Raw genomic sequence first — 18,246 nt, forward strand, 5'->3', positions numbered from 1 at the left:
TATGAAGTTATTAAAGTTAAAAAAAGTTCTTTATATATCCTGCTTCAACTCACCGTTTCGCACTACGACTACTGGATGGTTTAAATGCTGTTGTATTAAATGTAGAGGCTGTTAAATGGGAATTTCGGAAGTTCTCCTTTAATATATGACACAAAAAAACAGGACAGGTACACCTTTGCAGCTGTCCTGAGCTATGTGGGCGATCAAATGCAGATTTCATCATCGCAAATAACGAGTGCAATCCTATTAGCACACCCTCACTAATCACTGATGCACATTTTATTATAACATCGTAATGTAAGCAAAACACATATAAGAAGCGTACACGAATACACGGAAGGCGCTAGTAAGTTGTGTGCACATTTTACTCGTGCTAGTCTATTATTCCAAGATGGCATACCAACAGGCCCACGTCGATAACGTAGTTGACTTACATAATTGTACCTTCCAGAGCAGAAAACTGCATTTTCCTAGGCTTATTCGTCCCGAAAAATTCTAACGTAATGTCTGTCGAGGAGCGAGCGCCATATTAAAGGTTTTTAGCTGGTACGCTATTCCGGTAAACGGTAGCGGTTTGGGCGGATTACCGGATGGTCGGGGAAGTAAACGTGAGCGGCCGGAGCGGTGAAGCCGCCTGGTGTTGTAGAGCTCAACCAGACAAACGCATAGCTAAAACTGCAGTAACTCACCATATCCTGCTTCGCCACTCATGCAAATTTTTGGCAGCGGCGTAATTGTGAACACGATTACGCCACTGTCGAAAATTTACACCAGCAGCAAAGCAGAATATAGTAATTAGCTCTGTATTTGTGTGGTTGAGCTTTGCGCCACTAGCTGGCGCCACCAATCTGGCCGCTCACGTTGACGCCCCCGCTAAACCGGAAAACCGCCCGCGCTTGCCCGAATACCGGACAAGCTAAAAGTCTCTATTGTGACGTTCCCGTACACTGTTTAATAATTCCGCACGTTTGGCTCTGGTTTTCCCGCAGGAGTCTGTAAAGATGACTAAATGTGTCCATGGGAATGATATGAAATAAAGACTTTGCATTTATTATGTTTTACGTGGGAGGTTGCAGTAGGGCGCCATCTGCTTCCTTTTTTGGCAAACTGTTGTAACCACGTGCTTTGGCAAAAGTGAGCGGTGGGTAATGCACAGTGGCGTAGCAACAGGGGGGGCCGGGGGGCCGTGGGCCCCGGGTGCAAGGGGCCAGTGAGGGGGGGGGGGTGTCATATACGTCTGAAGACACCCCTCTTTCCGCCGGCTACACCCGGGGAGGGGGGTGACAGATGACCTATGGGCCCCGGGTGCCAGATGACCTAGCTACGCCACTGGATGCATGCGCACGGCGGCGTAGTGCTTGCTCAGCACCGGAGATAATAATGGTTTGTAGTGAGTGGGCACGTTTGCACGTACGTTCAAACGATAAGCGCCCTCAGCGAAGGCTCCGTTTTGAGTGAATATCCGGGCCATTTCAATCGCAATTTAACAACAGGTATCTCAAATTGAGGGCCTCGAGAGGATGATTCCAAGAACTGAATTAGTATCTGAGGTGCTATTTCTGCTAATTTGGCCGTTTAAACCAGTGAGGCATAATTAGTACGTTAGTTAATGAGGTTCATCGCAAACAGCTTCACCGGAGTATATGAGCATAGTACAATAGCCGCATTGTGTTATACGCCACATGATCGGAAGGGGCTTAAAAAGAAAATACCAACAAACGCTTGCAGACAGTATTAAAGACTACACCTGTGTTCATATGCTACTGCTAAATAGCTTGCACTGGCAGCGCCTGTTGACGCTACGCGTGCTACGCAGCTACATACGCCACTACGCAAATATGTATAAAAATTTACAATTTCGTACGCAACGCTGCGACAGTGTAAGCCATGTTACACGTTCAATGCCATGTGGAGAGCGACTCGCAACCGCCCGGTTCACGATGTGATGAGCTGAAGGAATAACTCCAGCAAGCGCTCAGCTTTGACACCTAACACCCCCTGAACACTACGACGCGAAACCGCCACCCGCAGCTGCAACTGCCAAAGGCACCAACCAATGGTGCATGTGCCAATCGCGCGCATCGAGCCAACACAAGACAATCCGAGTTGCCCTGTTACGATGCCTGGTAATGTTTTGTGGAGCTGTTGATGTATAGGCATGCAAGCGAAAAAGCTTACGAACCGCGGGATGTGAGAGTACATTGAATGTCCGAGCTGCTTGTGACCGCAGCCATTGAAACCGCACAACAATTTGTTGTTCGCATATATTAGTGCAGGGCGGATATGCGAATACTAGGTTACGTACCCTAGCGGCGTCAATATTCATCTTCTTCCCGGCTCCAGCGGTCCGTAAGCGTTTGCGGTTCACTATACATAAAGCGGCTTGCGAAGATTTAGAATGCATTCTGACTGTTTCCAATTTCTTTCGACGTGCATTTGAGGCTGAACAGCACGTGTTTCCTACAGCGTTCTATCGTATTATGTGTAGATTCACATCACAATATTCTCCCGAACGTCGGCTATAATTAATGGCTCCGCGAGTAGAACGACAGCAACACAAACTGCTAAAACACCATGATAACCTAGACCTAATTTTGCGTGGGCTATCCTACACGTATCTAAGCGAGAATCGTAGACCAAATTATCTTCAGGAAGCTCACCACTCACTTTCCGTCAATAAACGGTGGCACGCTTATTAAGTCGGATATTAAAAAGAAATTATGGGGTTTAACGTGCCAAAACCGCTTTCTGATAATGAGGCATCCCGTAGTGGACGACTCCGGAAATTTTGACCACCTGGGTTTCTTTAACGTGCACCTAAATCTAAGTACACGGGTGTTCTCGCCCACATCGAAATGCGACTGCCATGGCCGGGATTCGATCCCGCGACCTCGTGCTCAGCAGCCCAACACCATTGCCACAGAGCAACCACGGCGGGTAGTCGGATATTCGGTGCCGATGTTGCGAAAAACCGTCGCTTCACGAGAGAGGTGCGCTCCGGTCATGACTTGTTTGCGATTGTTCAGGTACAAGCATGCGCAAACGGCCAGGAATCACTGGGGTGGTGAAACTTCAGTTTTTCTCACAATTGGTGGCTCCGATTAGGGTTATGTCGCATGCATTAGCGTTCGTTGCCCCAGGTGATAGAAAGTCTGTTTAGGCGATAAGCAAAATGGCTGGATGTACACTTCATTGCGTTTTGTTTGTTGTGAACTATTTGGTGACATGATGCGGACGCACGGCAGCTCCAACCAGAATCCCACACACAAATACAAAAAGAAAGAGAAAGAAAACGATGGCAAAAATAATCTGTGATGATTATCTGAGTTCATGCGAAGCATTTCTGAATACTATGAAGGCGCAAATGCAAATGTGTAAAATTTTTAATTATTTGAGCTGTGTGGTTGTTTCTTTTCGTTTTTCGGGGGTAGGCCGGTGCTGGTGGCTTGTGACGCCCCATGTCACGTGATGCTCCCAGCTCTATTACTGCGCCACTGCAACGCCAAGTGGGCGAAGCGACAGCATGGTAAACGCGAATGCACCTTTTTACGAGAAACCGCTCCGAGGCGCTAAGTCACTGCAACTGCACTGTTGTCACTCTTTATTCTTTACGAGGGACTTGCGCATATGGTTAAAATTTATTCATACGTTCAAGGTAGGCCCACGTAGCCGAATGGTTAAGACACTCGGCTATGGAGAGGGGTGGTATACCCTCGGTTTGATGCGCGCCGCCGCCAAGCCGCGGGATTTTTTTATTATTTTTTCTCTAAGTGTGAGCCGTTCGACGCCGGATCAGGTCGGAAACGATTTTTCCGCAGCGAGTAGGCAAAGAAATGCTTCGCGTTTAAAATAAAATGCTAGACTTCTGAACATAAAATCTGGGTTGTTGATCATCACAACTTGCATCGCGTTTGCAGAAGTACGTATTCTATTTTGACAGCTCCACGAAAGTACAAGAAACAATTTATAATGTGGCAATATCCAGCACGTTTCGCAAGAAATCGCACTTGGTCGAGGTTGTAGTGGTAAAAAAAATGGTTAATGATGACCTTACAAGTGGGACACGGTGCTGGGAATCGCGGCTTTATGTAATGGATGCGTTTTTGGATGGGTTTTCGAAGTGCTGTGTACGGTAAAAATAAACAAACACTAAACGCGAAGCTTTGTTATGCCATGATTGCAAATGCATCAGTGCCACAGGATTTAGGTATGTTAAAGGAATGAAAGTATGCGAAGTAAAAATATATGGAAAATATAATCTCAATAAAGGAAAACATTCGGAATATTGCCCAAACTGTGACTGAAAAGCGCGAACATACGCCCAAAAAGGAAGAAGATGTTTACAGTAGCAATACTTTTGATTGCGCCTGTTATACAAAGGAGCCGTGAAATAGACTAATGAGATAAGATAAGGAATATGCGATCGCTGCGTACGTACCATGAAGTCCACAGCGTAACCTGAAAAGAGAGCAGTCGTTGTTGAACAAATGCATATATTGTATGTATGTATGTATGTATGTATGTATGTATGTATGTATGTATGTATGTATGTATGTATGTATGTATGTATGTATGTATGCATTGTATATGTATATATATATATATATATATATATATATATATATATATATATATATATATATATATATATATATATATATATATATATATATATATATATATATATATATATATATATATACAGTAAAAGCTCGTTAATTCGAACCGCAAGGGGAAGCCGCTTCAGTTCGAATTAACGAAAGTTCGAACTAACGAAAGTGAAGGAGGGCAACAGTACACTGTGATTTGGAAGCAGTAGGGCATGTCAGAAATTTGGCGTGTCAGAAAGTGATGGCGTGTGCCGCGGGCACACGCCCTCTTCAAGTCGAAGCTCTGGGTTCGACTGTGCCACACCACCGATGTCCACCGAAACGAACGTTAGCCGAGGCTTAACACCATCACAATGAATCGCGACGGCCGATACCTCCTAAGCTGAAAACAGAGGTGCACAACCGATGAAGACTGCCGAGACAAAGACGCTGACCATGTGAAGGTGGCGAAGGCCCTCATTCGTTGGTTCTTGATTGCAAGCGCAGCTGCGACGTACTTGATGCGCTGTGTTTTGGAGCTTGCCGTGCCATCTCCACACAACATTAGCAGCTGTGCAAGATTTGCAAAGCCTCCGAGATTCGCAACGGGCAAGAAGTCTCGGAGGTTACGTAGAACGGAGAGGCGGCAGCCGCCGCTGCCTTCTAGCTGACCCCGCGTCGGTTAGATTTTTTTTCCCATTTTGCCTTCTCTCGCCGTTCTCTCCGTTTCGGAGGCAATACAGCCTTGTGTGTAGGCAGTAGGCGCGTTTCTCTGGCCGTGTGCCAGGCGAGCGTAGTTCGAATTATCCGTGAGGGAACCTTCTCGCGTTCGAATTAACGGACTTTTTTTTTATACATAGACTTCTGTGGAGCTTGGCCGGACCAAATCGTACAGTTCGAATTATCCATAAATTCGAATTATTGAAGCTCGAATTAACGAGCTTTCACTGTATATATATATATATATATATATATATATATATATATATATATATAGAGAGAGAGAGAGAGAGAGAGAGAGGACGTGCATAGGGGCTCATAACCAACCTGAATTCTCGTGTTGAAGATACAAGGGCTCCACATTGAAAGCGTGATGAACTGTGCTGCTGTTTTTCACCCTGCGATAAGTAAGACGGCGATGAGCACGTCTGACGTTTCTTATAAAGCAAGAAAAAACCAATAAATATATTTTCGTAGACTGTTGGTAAACAATATTTTCAACGCTGGTTCTCAAAAATGAAAGCAATCATTTGCTGATGCGTTCATTCGCGCGTTTCTTACTTTCGTCAATAAGTGGACAGGCCCTTTAATTTTCTTGACCTGGAAAGATTTTGTTATGCTTCCAGAAATACGACCACCAGCTACAGATACTGCTTCGCGCCGGTTAAACCATTTCTTATTGGCTCGCTCGTTCATGTGTTTCATTACATTTTTACTTGCTCAATAACTGATATGCGCCTATTTTGTACGCGTACATTCACGTTTGTGTTATTGAATGTATGAATGAATATTTACATCGCGACGAGACTAAACATAATAGACTCATCCCCGCCCCCCGACAACACATACAATTACAAAAGAAGAAAACTATACACGGAGGTACATTAAGCATGTGCGACGCTTAGCAAAAAACTCAATTTATGTTCACTTTGCAGGGCACGACGCTGTTGTATAGAATATTTGCGATATTTGCGATCAACAGCTGAAATTTTCAGTATTATAAACAATACTCAACTATTAATCCTTTGTGTATCCAAAACGAAACTATGACCATCCTTGCACGCGTATTGCTGTCGTATTAGAGGCCTGGCGGGCGAGGTTAAACATCGGAATTTCAACAGAACGGTAAGTGACTCATCCATGCTTTGAAAAACTTTCCCTACCAACTTGCAATAAAGACAGCCAAACATCTTTTTTTTATTTTCTGTGAAATTCTTGTGAGAATAGAACGGTTAAGCGAAAAAAAAAAAGGAGATATATACGATGAAATCAAGAAATGTATGCACTAGAAGGGTCATTTGGTGAGTCAAATTACCTCACCTTGCTAACGAAGAAAACGGTATTTCTCAACGTTATAGCGCACAATTGCAGCTAACATTTGCACTGCGGTTCTCAGGTAGCAAGGTCCACTGTTATTCGACTTTTCCGCATTCGCCTTTTCGGCATTCCAGTTTTCGGCATTCGACTTTTCGGCATTCGACTTTTCGGCATTACAGTTTTCGGAACTCAAGTTTTGAGCATTCGAATTTTCGGCATTCGAATTTTCGGCCGGGTCTTTCTCACCAGAGGCAGCTGCAGTCGAAGTTGACCATCATCCACTTGGAGGTGTTGACGACGATCGAGTCGGCGTATTCGATTCCGCGCAACCAGTGTCGGTACTCGGGGCAGATGAACGAAGAACCGGCGTAGGCCGCGTCCACGTGCAGCCACACCGAAAAGCGCTCACCTGCATTCGCGCGCAAGTACAAGTAGCATTACGAGGATAGAGAGAGAGCCAAGACATTCGCACGCCAGGGCACGATTCCGTTCTTAGGTCGTGGACTTCGCCACTTCTTGCCCAATTTCAGCGAATAGCTACTTATGCTACATTGCATGTTTATTAGCATTAAAAAAAACACAGGACGTATGCACGTGGCTACAAGCGCGAAGTCTCAACCGCGCCCTTAAAAAAAGAAAAGAAAAAAAAGAAAGATCTCCCTTAGCTGCAGGACTTGAGTCTGGGCCTGCCGCCTGGGAGAAGAGCAATCCACCGTGAGGCCTCGGGTCGCGGAGCACAGCCCTAATAGACGCAACTAGCTACGGCATCACTTCAGAAGAGAGCCGTTGATGCGCGGTAGTGCCATAAGCCCAAGGCTGCATATACAGGATCACTAGGGCACGCCCCACAGAGGTGCTCGAATGCCACTTCATGTATTAATGAGTTGCGATGCGTTCGCTAGGTGTCCCCAAGATCGCACCCCAGGCTTTAACCACAGGAAAACACGCCAGAACGTCGAGCAAAGAAGCGCTCAAGCCGCACCTCCGTTTCATCGTCGCGATTTTAGGGAAGTCTTATAGGTAGCAAGAGACCTAGAGAAAGTCAAGGCGCGATGGAAGAAATGCGAGAAAGTGCTATTCTCTGTGCAGATCCTGCGCAGATCTGCGAGAAATTTCTCGCATCGTGAGCGACCCTTGGCCGAGAAAGAAACATAGTATGAGTGCAAGCTTTCAGCAACATAGGAAAGATCGCAACTTTCACTCCCTCAATATTGTCTTGCAATCGGCTTCAATTCGTTGAGATCTTGAGTGCGTTCTTCCTGCATACTTCATGCAGTGTGTCGCTTTTCTCAAATTAAGTCGTTGAAAGTCAGCGCTAAAAAGCGAACGATTTGTTCCAGTCGATATTGCCCCGTCATTTGTTCGTTCTTCGAAGAGCAGTAACCAGATCGGCCGCTTGGCACACCTACGGCAGACACCTTTATTCTGCAAACGAAAATCTTGTGGGTACGTGCACAGTGCAGCGTGTGCCTCCGGCATAGTAATGCAAGCGTGTGCCTCCGACATAGAAATAGGGCTGTTCGCTCAGATAAATAGGGCGAAATACGCTTATTTGCGTTGATTGAACAATGTGCTGCTGCTGGTAATTGGATATCTGGTCAACCGAGGCGACTGTAAATGAGAAACTTCTGAAATGGAATTGCATGTGTGTCACGGGGCGGTATTGTTCGTGTCAGCGAAGCACCGATCAACGGGCGCCGAAAGATCGCGGCAGTAGGAACCGGCGAGCAAGACGGGTACTGCCGGCCACTCGGGCAAGCGGCCGAAATTGGCAAAGGCGGGTTTAAAGATGATTATTTTTCTTCTTTAAAGCGCAGGGAACTACGGAAAAGAGAAGTTATTTAAACGCAGGTATTCTTTTTTTAGGGGGGGGGGGGCGAGCTAAGCAGTTTAGAAGCTGAGCCTATGATCTGCTGAGAAGCGTCGAGGGGATATAGTGCCGTCGAGGATCGCCTCGGCCGCCTAGCCGCGTCTGAACTCCCGAGTGACTAGTTGACTTAAGAGACGACAAACCAACGTCTGCAGCGAAGCTCACGGTAGTTCCCCTCAAGTAAGCTCAACCCACTCGAGGGAAGTCGTCAGATCTAGACTCCCGGCAAACACAGCACAGCAATCGCATCTACCGCAACAACATCGGCTCGCCAGCGTGCTTCCGGAAAGCTCTGCCGTTGACTCCACGGCTTATGGATTTGCTGCTGCTACCCGGCCATGCGTATGCCATCATTTGTCTTCTTTTGAGCTCTGGTTTAGTGGACCACTGTTAAGTGTATTCTTGTGTAGTGTTAATTTTTATATTCACTGTTAATTTCTCGCTGCATTTATTTTGTCGTCATCAGTGATCTATATTAAGTCCATGTGTGTTAGTGTTCTTGTGCCTTATTTTTTAATTTGTGTATTGCCATTCGATAAGCATTTCTATCTCTTTATTTTCTTTCATTCTTCTGACTCTGATCCCTTGACTCTGTTAGCTTGAGTACGGAAGGACCAACCGGCTTGCATACCCCATCGACGACTTCGTCGACGGCGAACGGGTGACAAGCCGTGACAATGTGGTACATAACACAAATGAAATTATTGCCACAAATCAATAGCGCATCACCAGACACTCTCAGTATAGAGCGCCCTGCTTGTGGAAGGAATTCAGTGCTTACGAGAGCACAGTGCATCACTTTTGAAAGTATTCCAACGCGCTGAGTTAGGCCAAATAAAAGTTGTGTGCTTTGGCTAAATCGAGACAACCAATTTGTAGGTGGCCTAAGACAAGGCATGCACATTTAACGACTGCAAGCTATTGAGGATAAATGAATAACTCGGTGCGCTCGCTTAGGGACTCATGCATCTGCGCAAAAAACGCGATTCCCCTAAAATAGTATCACTCGGTAGTCTCCATTTATAACTTTATTTATCTCTTTAGACTGCAAGTGTTAAAAAATAAATTATGAGGTTTAACGTGCCAAAACCACTTTCTGATTATGAGGCACGCCGTAGTGGAGGACTCCGGAAATTTCGACCACCTGGGGTTCTTTAACGTGCGCCTAAATCTAAGTACACGGGTGTTTTCGCATTTCGCCCCCATCGAAAGACTGCAAGTGTTGTTTCCCATATAGTATTCGAGGAAAAACGCATACTAGGGTACATAGGATCAAATTGTACAACATTTGATTCGTATTCTTAATTTTGAATATTGGCGCACCCCCTACAAAATAATAGCACTAATGTTTCACCCAATGGGATGGAAGCTAAATACAGTTTTGCTGCAACAGCGAAACGAAGCACCTTCAAAGGAATCATAAAAATTGTCTCTTCCCTTTAAGTTTGTCTTGAAAACTCACATATTTCTCCGACTTCTAGAAGGTTGTCGAAAGCGACTGCGCCAGTAGTCCCGAGAGTGGCACACACCTGGCGAGAGAATAGACAGACAGAAAAAAACACGCAAACGAGACGTTCAGTCATATTTTAATCCGAGATGCTACGAGCAGGTGGCAATAAGTCATCACAAGTTATTTTTGCGTGACTGCATCTTAGATTTATTGGTGTCATTACTACCTCATCTTCTGCCCAAAATAATTGCTGCAACGCGTAAGAGACGCCTCGTTACAGTGATCTACCCCTCCGCGAATATCCAGAACTTGTCTCTTAAGCCAATACTTATATGGGTTGTTCAATAAGGACTGAGGCTGATGCTCTGCATTCTTTATTTCTGAAAACTATTCGTCGGCAGTTTTATTTCTTTGTATATACGTGCTCACTAGCAAGTGAAATGCACGCGTCCTGCCGTTTTTACCCGGTCTAAATAACGAGAGTCAAGCCTTCTTTTGACACCTGCTTCAATATCGCCTCCAGTGTATCAACTGCGCCTTGTTCCATGTCTTGTTTCCTGTCAAAGCAGGTTCCCTTTTTTACCTTTCTCCGAGAGAAGGAGAGAGAAACAACTTTATCGAAATAGAAACTGTGCTCGGTTACCATACTCCGAAGCATAGCAACGGTCCCCTTATTCGTTCTACAGTCGTGATGCAGCACTCACTAACTTACGGCAAAAGCAGACATTGCTTTGACAGGGATTAAGGCGTAGTTAAGACATCATGGGTGTTTTTTAAGTAGTTGTAAAAATACGGCATCCCCCATGTTGCCTAGGCTTGGCAGAAAAGGTGGTACGAGTGTAGTTAACTTACTGGGAATCATAAAGAAAGGGTTAGAAGTGCTAATGAATAATCTTTAGAAATAAAAATTTCGGTGCATCAGTCCAAGTCCTTATTGAGCAAACCTCGTTTAAACGAATTACAAGAATCCGCAGTTAATAGCTTGTTAAACTGTGTGCGTAGCTATATATTATATGTATCGGCTATACGCATGTATCTGGTACTCGTCAAACGGCGTTTGCGATTCATTGGGACATTGCACATCCACCGCCAACAACGAAGGAAGGTTTGAACAGTGTGAATAGAAGCATTGCTTTCTCATTTCTAGAAAGCATGCTTAAAAGTGTGTACTCGAAGTTATTCAAGCGTGGAAGTAACTTCTAGGTTGCCACTGGTTTTAAAATATAGGACGTGTTTTTGCATACCTACAGAGAGAGAGAGAGAGAGAGAGAGAGAGAGTACAAGGAAGGTAGGGATGTTAACCAGTCAATAATCTGGCTGGCTACCCTACGCTGGGGGAAGGGAGAAGGGCAAGAGAAAGAAGGGAGAGAGAGAGGGTATAGAGACGTGCATAGACAGTCGTTGAAACAAAGCCGCTTGTGCAAACCAGACGTTTTCAGAAAATAGCTCATTCAACCTACAGAATAACGCTGCTGTTGTTTCTAGTGTTCCCTTAAAAATGAACAATGAAAATAAGTGGTACTCACGTAAAAAGGGATGAGTCCCTTTTCCCGATCCTTGTCCATGGCTTCCTTGAGGGCACAGCCGCGCATACTGAGGTCGTCGTGCGACTCCACGTAGTGCATCTTCACCATGCCGATGAGTCCGGCCTTCTCTACTGACGAGTGCGCCTGTGATTGAACGCACGTGACAGGAGCATTAATGCCAGTGATTACCTGGACCAGTAGCACTAAGGTGCCAGTGACCGTTATATTTATTGATCGTGTGAACCTGTGGCACCAAGGAGGACGACGATGTCTGCTAGAACTGCACTATGGCACAGCACGTTAAAAAAAAAATTCAAAACGACCGAGCGAGTGCATGCGCCAATGCTTAGAAGGGTTTCTGTGGCGAAACCGACGTTCATGTGAGTGATGACTGACATTCTCAGCCTCTGTGGATTTGCGTAGCAGCGAAGGGTTAAAATCGCCTGACTTCCTCGACCGCGAATCAGGACGCAGAGCAATGCAATTTGAATAGTTGAATAAGGTGAAGAAGTACTATTTGTTGGCCTTGTGAGGGTGGGAAAGGATCCAAGGCTTGTTCTTAAGGGGCGAAAATACTACAAATTATATCCAACTTCCTGATCAACAGCGGTCGACCTTGTTCGACCACTGTCGAACAAATGTTTGAATCGCATTTCTCACAGCATTGAAGCCAAAGGGTCACTCGTGTCACCTATACATCCTATTCATACATTAGGAGCATTCGATCCACTGTCTCAGAAGTTCAACTCATCGAGTGTGCGTACAGAGTACTCAATGCTGTGAGGCATGTCGATCACGTGTTACAACCAATCCGCTTGCCTCCATTCTCTGTCGTCACGGTCAGATCCCCTATCCTTCCTCTCGGAGCAGAGCAGGTACGGAAAATAATATGCACGTGTCAAGCAGGCCTCTACCACTCGCAATACAACATTTTCTCTGCGACCGACGTGGTCCCACCTGGTCCGAGCAATAGGCCACTAGGCGCGCGTTGATGTCGCAGTCGTCGGTGTCCGGGTACTCGTGGCGAAGGAGACGAATCATCTCCGATCTCGCCGCCAGCAGCGCCACCAGCGTGCCCTCGCTGGTCGTGGTCTGGATGACGCCGCCGCCTCGGCTGTGCTGGTTCGAGTGCAGGAAGTGTTCGGGCAGTCCAAGTGCCTTCGCCAGCCAGTCCAGCACGATCGTCTCGAGTTCGGTGCTCGCTGGGCTCGCCGCCTGCGCGGTACCACGGTTTGATTTGCCATCCGCCGCATGTGTAGTCTATGGGCAATCAGTTTTGTGGAATCGCGTACATCATCTATTAGTTCATCATCATCATCATCATCATCATCATCATCATCATCATCATCATCATCATCATCATCAGCCTGGTTGCGCCCACTGCAGGGCAAAGGCCTCTCCCATATTTCTCCAACAACCCCGGTCATGTACTAATTGTGGCCATGCCGTGCCTGCAAACTTCTTGATCTCGTCCGCCTACCTAACTTTCTGCCGCCCCCTGCTACGCTTCCCTTCCCTTGGGATCCAGTCCGTAACCCTTAATGACCATCGGTTATCTTCCCTCCTCATTACATGTCCTGCCCATGCCCATTTCTTTTTCTTGATTTCAACTAAGATTTCCTATGAACACAACAATCTATTAGTTCAATGCTGCTCAAACAGTTCGAATTAAGCCACTGAGCGCGGGACTGGCGCGACTGCGGTTTATTCTTGTGCGTCTTTGCTGGAGATACTGTATCCTTAATTAAAGCTGCTGTGGAGGAGGACAAAACCTTTACTCACCCTAAGAAAGTTTTTATCGCGATTGAGGGATGTCGCAGCAGCGCCATCACACAACCCAGCATTAGCAGTTCCGTTAGGTGGGCGGATGAGATTAGGAAGCTTGCAGGGACATGACCACAATTACTACATGACCGAGGTAGTTGGAGAAGTATGCGAGAGGCCTTTGCCCTGCAGTGGGCGTAACCAGGATGATGATGATGATCGCTGCGCCTCTCGACCCTCCGACGATCGTTTGGTTAGTCCTGTCATTCCGCAAAAGTAATATGAATGTACTCGTATATTTAAAACTTTATTTTTTGTTTCCAGGATACTGCAGAGGAAAGTGTCATAAAAACCGCTCTATGTCAGATACAGAGAAACTGATACAAAAAAAAAAAATTCGCCGGTGATTACGATACTTCCTAGTGCGAAATTTGAGCGCAGCAACGTGGTGCGTATGGGAGACGGAAGTATTATATAGAAACAAAGGCAACTTGTTAGTTAAAGAGGCGCTGGAGGTCACCAATGTTAAGCGAGATCCACTTCTGAGACCCCTGGCGCAGGTTATCGACGTATTGAAGACACTCTGCGTTTAACGGCTAGAGAACGCCTTATGCGATTGATATCTAGCTTGAGCTGTTTCTCTCCAGGTCATTTCGTAGATCACATGTTGTCACGACTGAGATGATGGTGTATTCCGTGTAGGATTTCTCTTTGCATCCATGACAAAAAAATGAAGGATACTCAAGGTACTGTGTACTGTGACGTACTGCGACAGCTTAAATGTGACACTACCTTTCAGGCCAATTCGCGAACTCGTACAAACTATCGTGCCTGTTTTCTCTTCCTTTTTATTTTGTTACCTTTTTTTTCATCTCAGTATCACTTTGGAGATTTTCTAGCAGACGCCTTCTTAATACGAAGGTGCAATGTGCTTAATAATGAAAAATCGCTCATAACCTATTATACGAAGGACTACCAAAACCTTACAAAAACGCGCCTGGGACCGGGATTCTCTTATTAAAGCGCAGTTTCCACCCTCCCCCATGCGAATGTTCTCGAAGCTTCCGCTGGCCTCCATAGAGCTGGTGAGAAATTGAGAGTCTATACTTTAATCGCCATCCTCCGGACCTCCGTTTAATAGTGAGCACTTACCCAGGTGAAGCCGAGGCAGGTGATACCATCGGATAACATGTCTCCTAACAGCGACGGTGGTGAATTGAGAGAAGGGAAGTAGCCATGCATGTACGGGCTCTGCCAATGAGTGACCTGCAGGAATAGCGCCAGTCGAAAGAGAACGGTTTAGGGCTCACGTCACCTCGGGTAGACCACAAACTATAACAAATAAGGGAGCAGGGCGAGGGTCCATACTCACCCCGGGCATGATCACGCGCTCGATGTCATTGAAGATGTTTTCCCACGGCTCTCCCTTTTCGGGTGCGTGATCCGGCACGAGCTCTCGCATGTAGCCCGGCTTGACGTTGGGGAACACGCGCCTCTCCCTGATGTTCGTCAGGTAGTCAGCGATGTAGTCCACCATCTCCTTGCCTGCGCGGTCGGGCAGCGCATTGGCCGCACACGCGTGGTTCGCTTCATACGGTTGCACAAGGACCCGGTCCTCAACGAGGCATTTTTCTCGGCATCAGCGGAGTAGCGGGGCAAGGAAAAGTGGTTAGCAACCAAAAAGCTACTCCCAGCGCATAATTAACACAGGAATTCTGCAGACCTTTCACGAAACTTCCCGTATGTGTGAGGGTAAGGATGATTGGAGCATGTTTCTGAGCAAGAGAATGCCATCGAGCAGAACAGAAAATATGAAGAGTGAGAGGAGGCCAAAGACGAAGTGAAGGTGGGGTGCTGATAGCCATACCAACGCCCTACCTTCAACTTCGTCTTTGGCTTGCTCTCATTCTCCCTGCTTTCTACTTTGCTGGGTCGCATTCCCCTGCAAATTCCTCTATGCAGTTCAATAATTTTACACGCATGCCATAGGATCCATTCTGTAAATACAAGGAATTGAGAGGGATTGCTTATCGACTCCGTAAAATATGTTAGAAAATTGCGTGGAAAGCGATAGAATTATTGAACTGCATATGAAAAGGTATCAGTAGGAAAATGCACAAGCCTTGGCAATAAATGCTGTCATTCACTTGAATTTAGTATAATGCAACAATGAATGGTACCCACGTGGTTCCTTGGAAAGGAGACTTAGGCAGTTGATGAAGCACTGCTCCCAACCTAGGAACACAGGTGAGTGTGCTGGGACCGCTTCTGTTTAACGTTTACATTAATGACACCATACACTTAGACAGTAAGGCAAAATTCATTATATATGCTGATGACAGTACTGTTATTATGGCTGAATTATCCCTTGAATATACGCGAATTATCGTTCTAATTTAACGTGTTTTTAATGAATTTATCCGTGTGGTCCAAGGAAAATCAAATAAAGGTCAATGCAGTAAAGACGAAAGTGATGATTTTTACGACGAAGAATAAAAAAACAACGTTGAACAATACCATAAATGGTCGACAAATAGAGATAGTTGATACCTACAAAATTATTCGAGTCTATTTTACATCTACATCAAACTGGGGCACATACGTCAACTATTTGTCCAGAAAGCTACCTTCTATGACAGGTACTGCATCGCGCTGTCGCAGCATGCTCCCGGCATTCAACAAACTACAAACACATACTGCATTGTTTAATTCGCACCTAAACTACTGTGCATTAGCTGGTGTACAACTAACAAAGCTAATATGAACAGACTTCATACCTCATGCAAAAAAAAATTTCTATGCCATATCGCAAATATGGAACCGTTGTCAATGACGAGAGATGTGTACAAATTGTTTATTATTATTCGAGCCCGACATATTTTTATATACCATTTATTATATGGGATGCAATTTTCACGCACACTTGTAACAAATTTTAATAGCACGATTGACATGTTTAGAATACCGTCAACCTATGGTAAACGCAAGAAATCCAGACATATGAGTGATGCTACATTTAGAAGAGTTAACTGCTAGGCTAGTTGGTGATCTTGCATACTGAAAAGATATTGCACCAAAAAACAACACACAAGAAAGACGACGACACCACCGGTGTCGTCGTCTTTCTTGTGTGTGTTGTTTTTTTTTGCGCAAGATCTTCTGAGTATTCATGATACTACACTTCCGCACATTTCGTTATCAACACCAGTCACTAGCCTATAATAAGTACGCAGATGTTAGAGGTTATAGTCGAAAGGAACTTCGGTTATATTTTGTTCAGTTATGAGTTGTATTATATTTTTTTTACTTTTTTAAAGCTGCGTAACACTGACAACATTGCGTGTGAGTGTTTAATCATGCTGGCCTAATTTGACGTGTTACTAATTACAATTTTCTTATGCGGAGACGCACTTGCTTTCTTTTGTTTATGTACTGCTTTCAGTTTTGATGGCCAATGACGTTGTCTTGTTATTGCAGCTGCAGCCATAGTTTTATTGATATTAATAACCTTCGTATATATTTACCATTTCGTGGCACGACATATACTTGTCTTACTATGTACTACGCTGACGTTGCTACGCAAGGTGTTTTGGGCCCCGTCAAGCTACTGTCGTAGCTTCTAGCCATAATGAACGCCCAGTTTTTGTTTACTGGAAAATAAAGGTGGATATGGTTTTGATTTCGACAACCTTATGACCTAAAAAAATCACACTTCCGACAAAGCTAGCCATGAGACCAGCGTTCTTGCAGCCCTTCACAACGCTTTAGCTTAATAGAATGCTCGTCTTGTGCACACAATTCTTTATTCGTGAAATCTTACCCATATGAATAATGGTTTCTTGCTTCGTCAATGAAATAAGTAAATTATTTTGACAGTGCATTGTGGGATTGGCGTTCGCGGGCACGTTAAGTGTCAAAGAAAGAAGTTCTGTTTACTTGGAAACATATTTCTCTGGGGTGTTAATATTTACGAGGTGACGAAATTCAGTGTTACTGCGCGTCTCGTTGCTTACAGAGGTGCCATGGATGTTCTGAATACGCAGTATTCAGCTGAAATGCTGCCGAGGAAGTTCTTTCTTCGAACGAATGCACTTGCATGCAGAAAAAAAAGGATTTCAGTCTTGTCCTATTAAAACAAACGTTAAACCAAACCGCTTAACCATTTCGAACGTATTTTTTGTCGTTTACTAAAAAAAATAATTCGATCTATCGTGATCACCATAACCTTTATTTAAATACTTCTTTTAAGAAAGTCGCAGTTTCGCACAAAAGACGAAACATCGATTGCGATAGCAAATTAGTGGACAGCTATACGAAGTAAGGATAGCAGTTTTATTGGCCGTATAAACGTGTAAACATAGGCACACTAACTAAATTGAGAAGCATGGGTGTCACGCGCGCACAAGTAAACATGAACACATCTGACTCCATGACCGCGGAAACTCGCTGTCAAAATGCTGGCGCGAGGAAATGTGGCAGCAGCAGCGAGCGAAGTGATAATCGTGTTGTCTATCGCTTCAACGCAAAGTGAGCACCGACAACGCACAGAACACACAAACCTACGAGCCACTGACGCACCTAGACTCCACCCCGAACGCAGACCGCTCACAAGCTACGCCCGCGGGAACGCGCGCAGTCGCCACATGCGCACTTGCAGCCGGAGTAGAACGCCGCCCCCCTCTCTCCCCTCCCCCCAGTTCCTCGCAACGTTGCGTGCCTCGCGCACGGCGGAAGACGGCGCGCTTCCTCCCCGCTTTCGTCTCTTTCCACACGGGCAAGATTGAGCCGTGATCGTCGGCTCCCCTCGCGCGCCTTCACTCGCACATACAGCGTAGGGCGTGTGCCGACGTGTGCGACGTGGGCGTGTGCGTAGGGCGTGTTATCGCCCTTGGACTTTATACGGAACCTCACAGCGACGGCGACGGCGGAAATGCTCTTGGAGTGTCCATGTAGTTATTATAGCAACAAAATAAATTATTCCATTTTAGCTAACGGAATATGTTATAACAT

At 45.4% G+C, this 18,246-nt stretch overlaps 1 protein-coding gene across 5 annotated transcripts in view; it reads right to left on the reverse strand.

Moving 5' to 3' along the window:
• Hdc (histidine decarboxylase) overlaps window positions 1-18,246 on the reverse strand; it is a 60,286-nt gene that overhangs the window by 9,736 nt on the left and 32,304 nt on the right. For all 5 annotated transcript variants that reach the window (XM_065428891.2, XM_065428892.2, XM_065428890.2 and 2 more), the window contains 8 exons: window positions 14,609-14,781; window positions 14,389-14,502; window positions 12,430-12,687; window positions 11,473-11,616; window positions 9,959-10,025; window positions 6,873-7,035; window positions 5,637-5,707; window positions 4,439-4,458 (listed from right to left, as the gene is read on the reverse strand). In XM_065428891.2, coding sequence (XP_065284963.1) covers window positions 4,439-4,458; window positions 5,637-5,707; window positions 6,873-7,035; window positions 9,959-10,025; window positions 11,473-11,616; window positions 12,430-12,687; window positions 14,389-14,502; window positions 14,609-14,781 — 1,010 coding nt within the window. The remainder of the gene's footprint in view (window positions 1-4,438; window positions 4,459-5,636; window positions 5,708-6,872; window positions 7,036-9,958; window positions 10,026-11,472; window positions 11,617-12,429; window positions 12,688-14,388; window positions 14,503-14,608; window positions 14,782-18,246) is intronic.

This window comes from Dermacentor albipictus, chromosome 4, assembly GCF_038994185.2.
Source record: "Dermacentor albipictus isolate Rhodes 1998 colony chromosome 4, USDA_Dalb.pri_finalv2, whole genome shotgun sequence".
NCBI classification, from domain to species: Eukaryota; Metazoa; Arthropoda; class Arachnida; order Ixodida; family Ixodidae; genus Dermacentor; species Dermacentor albipictus.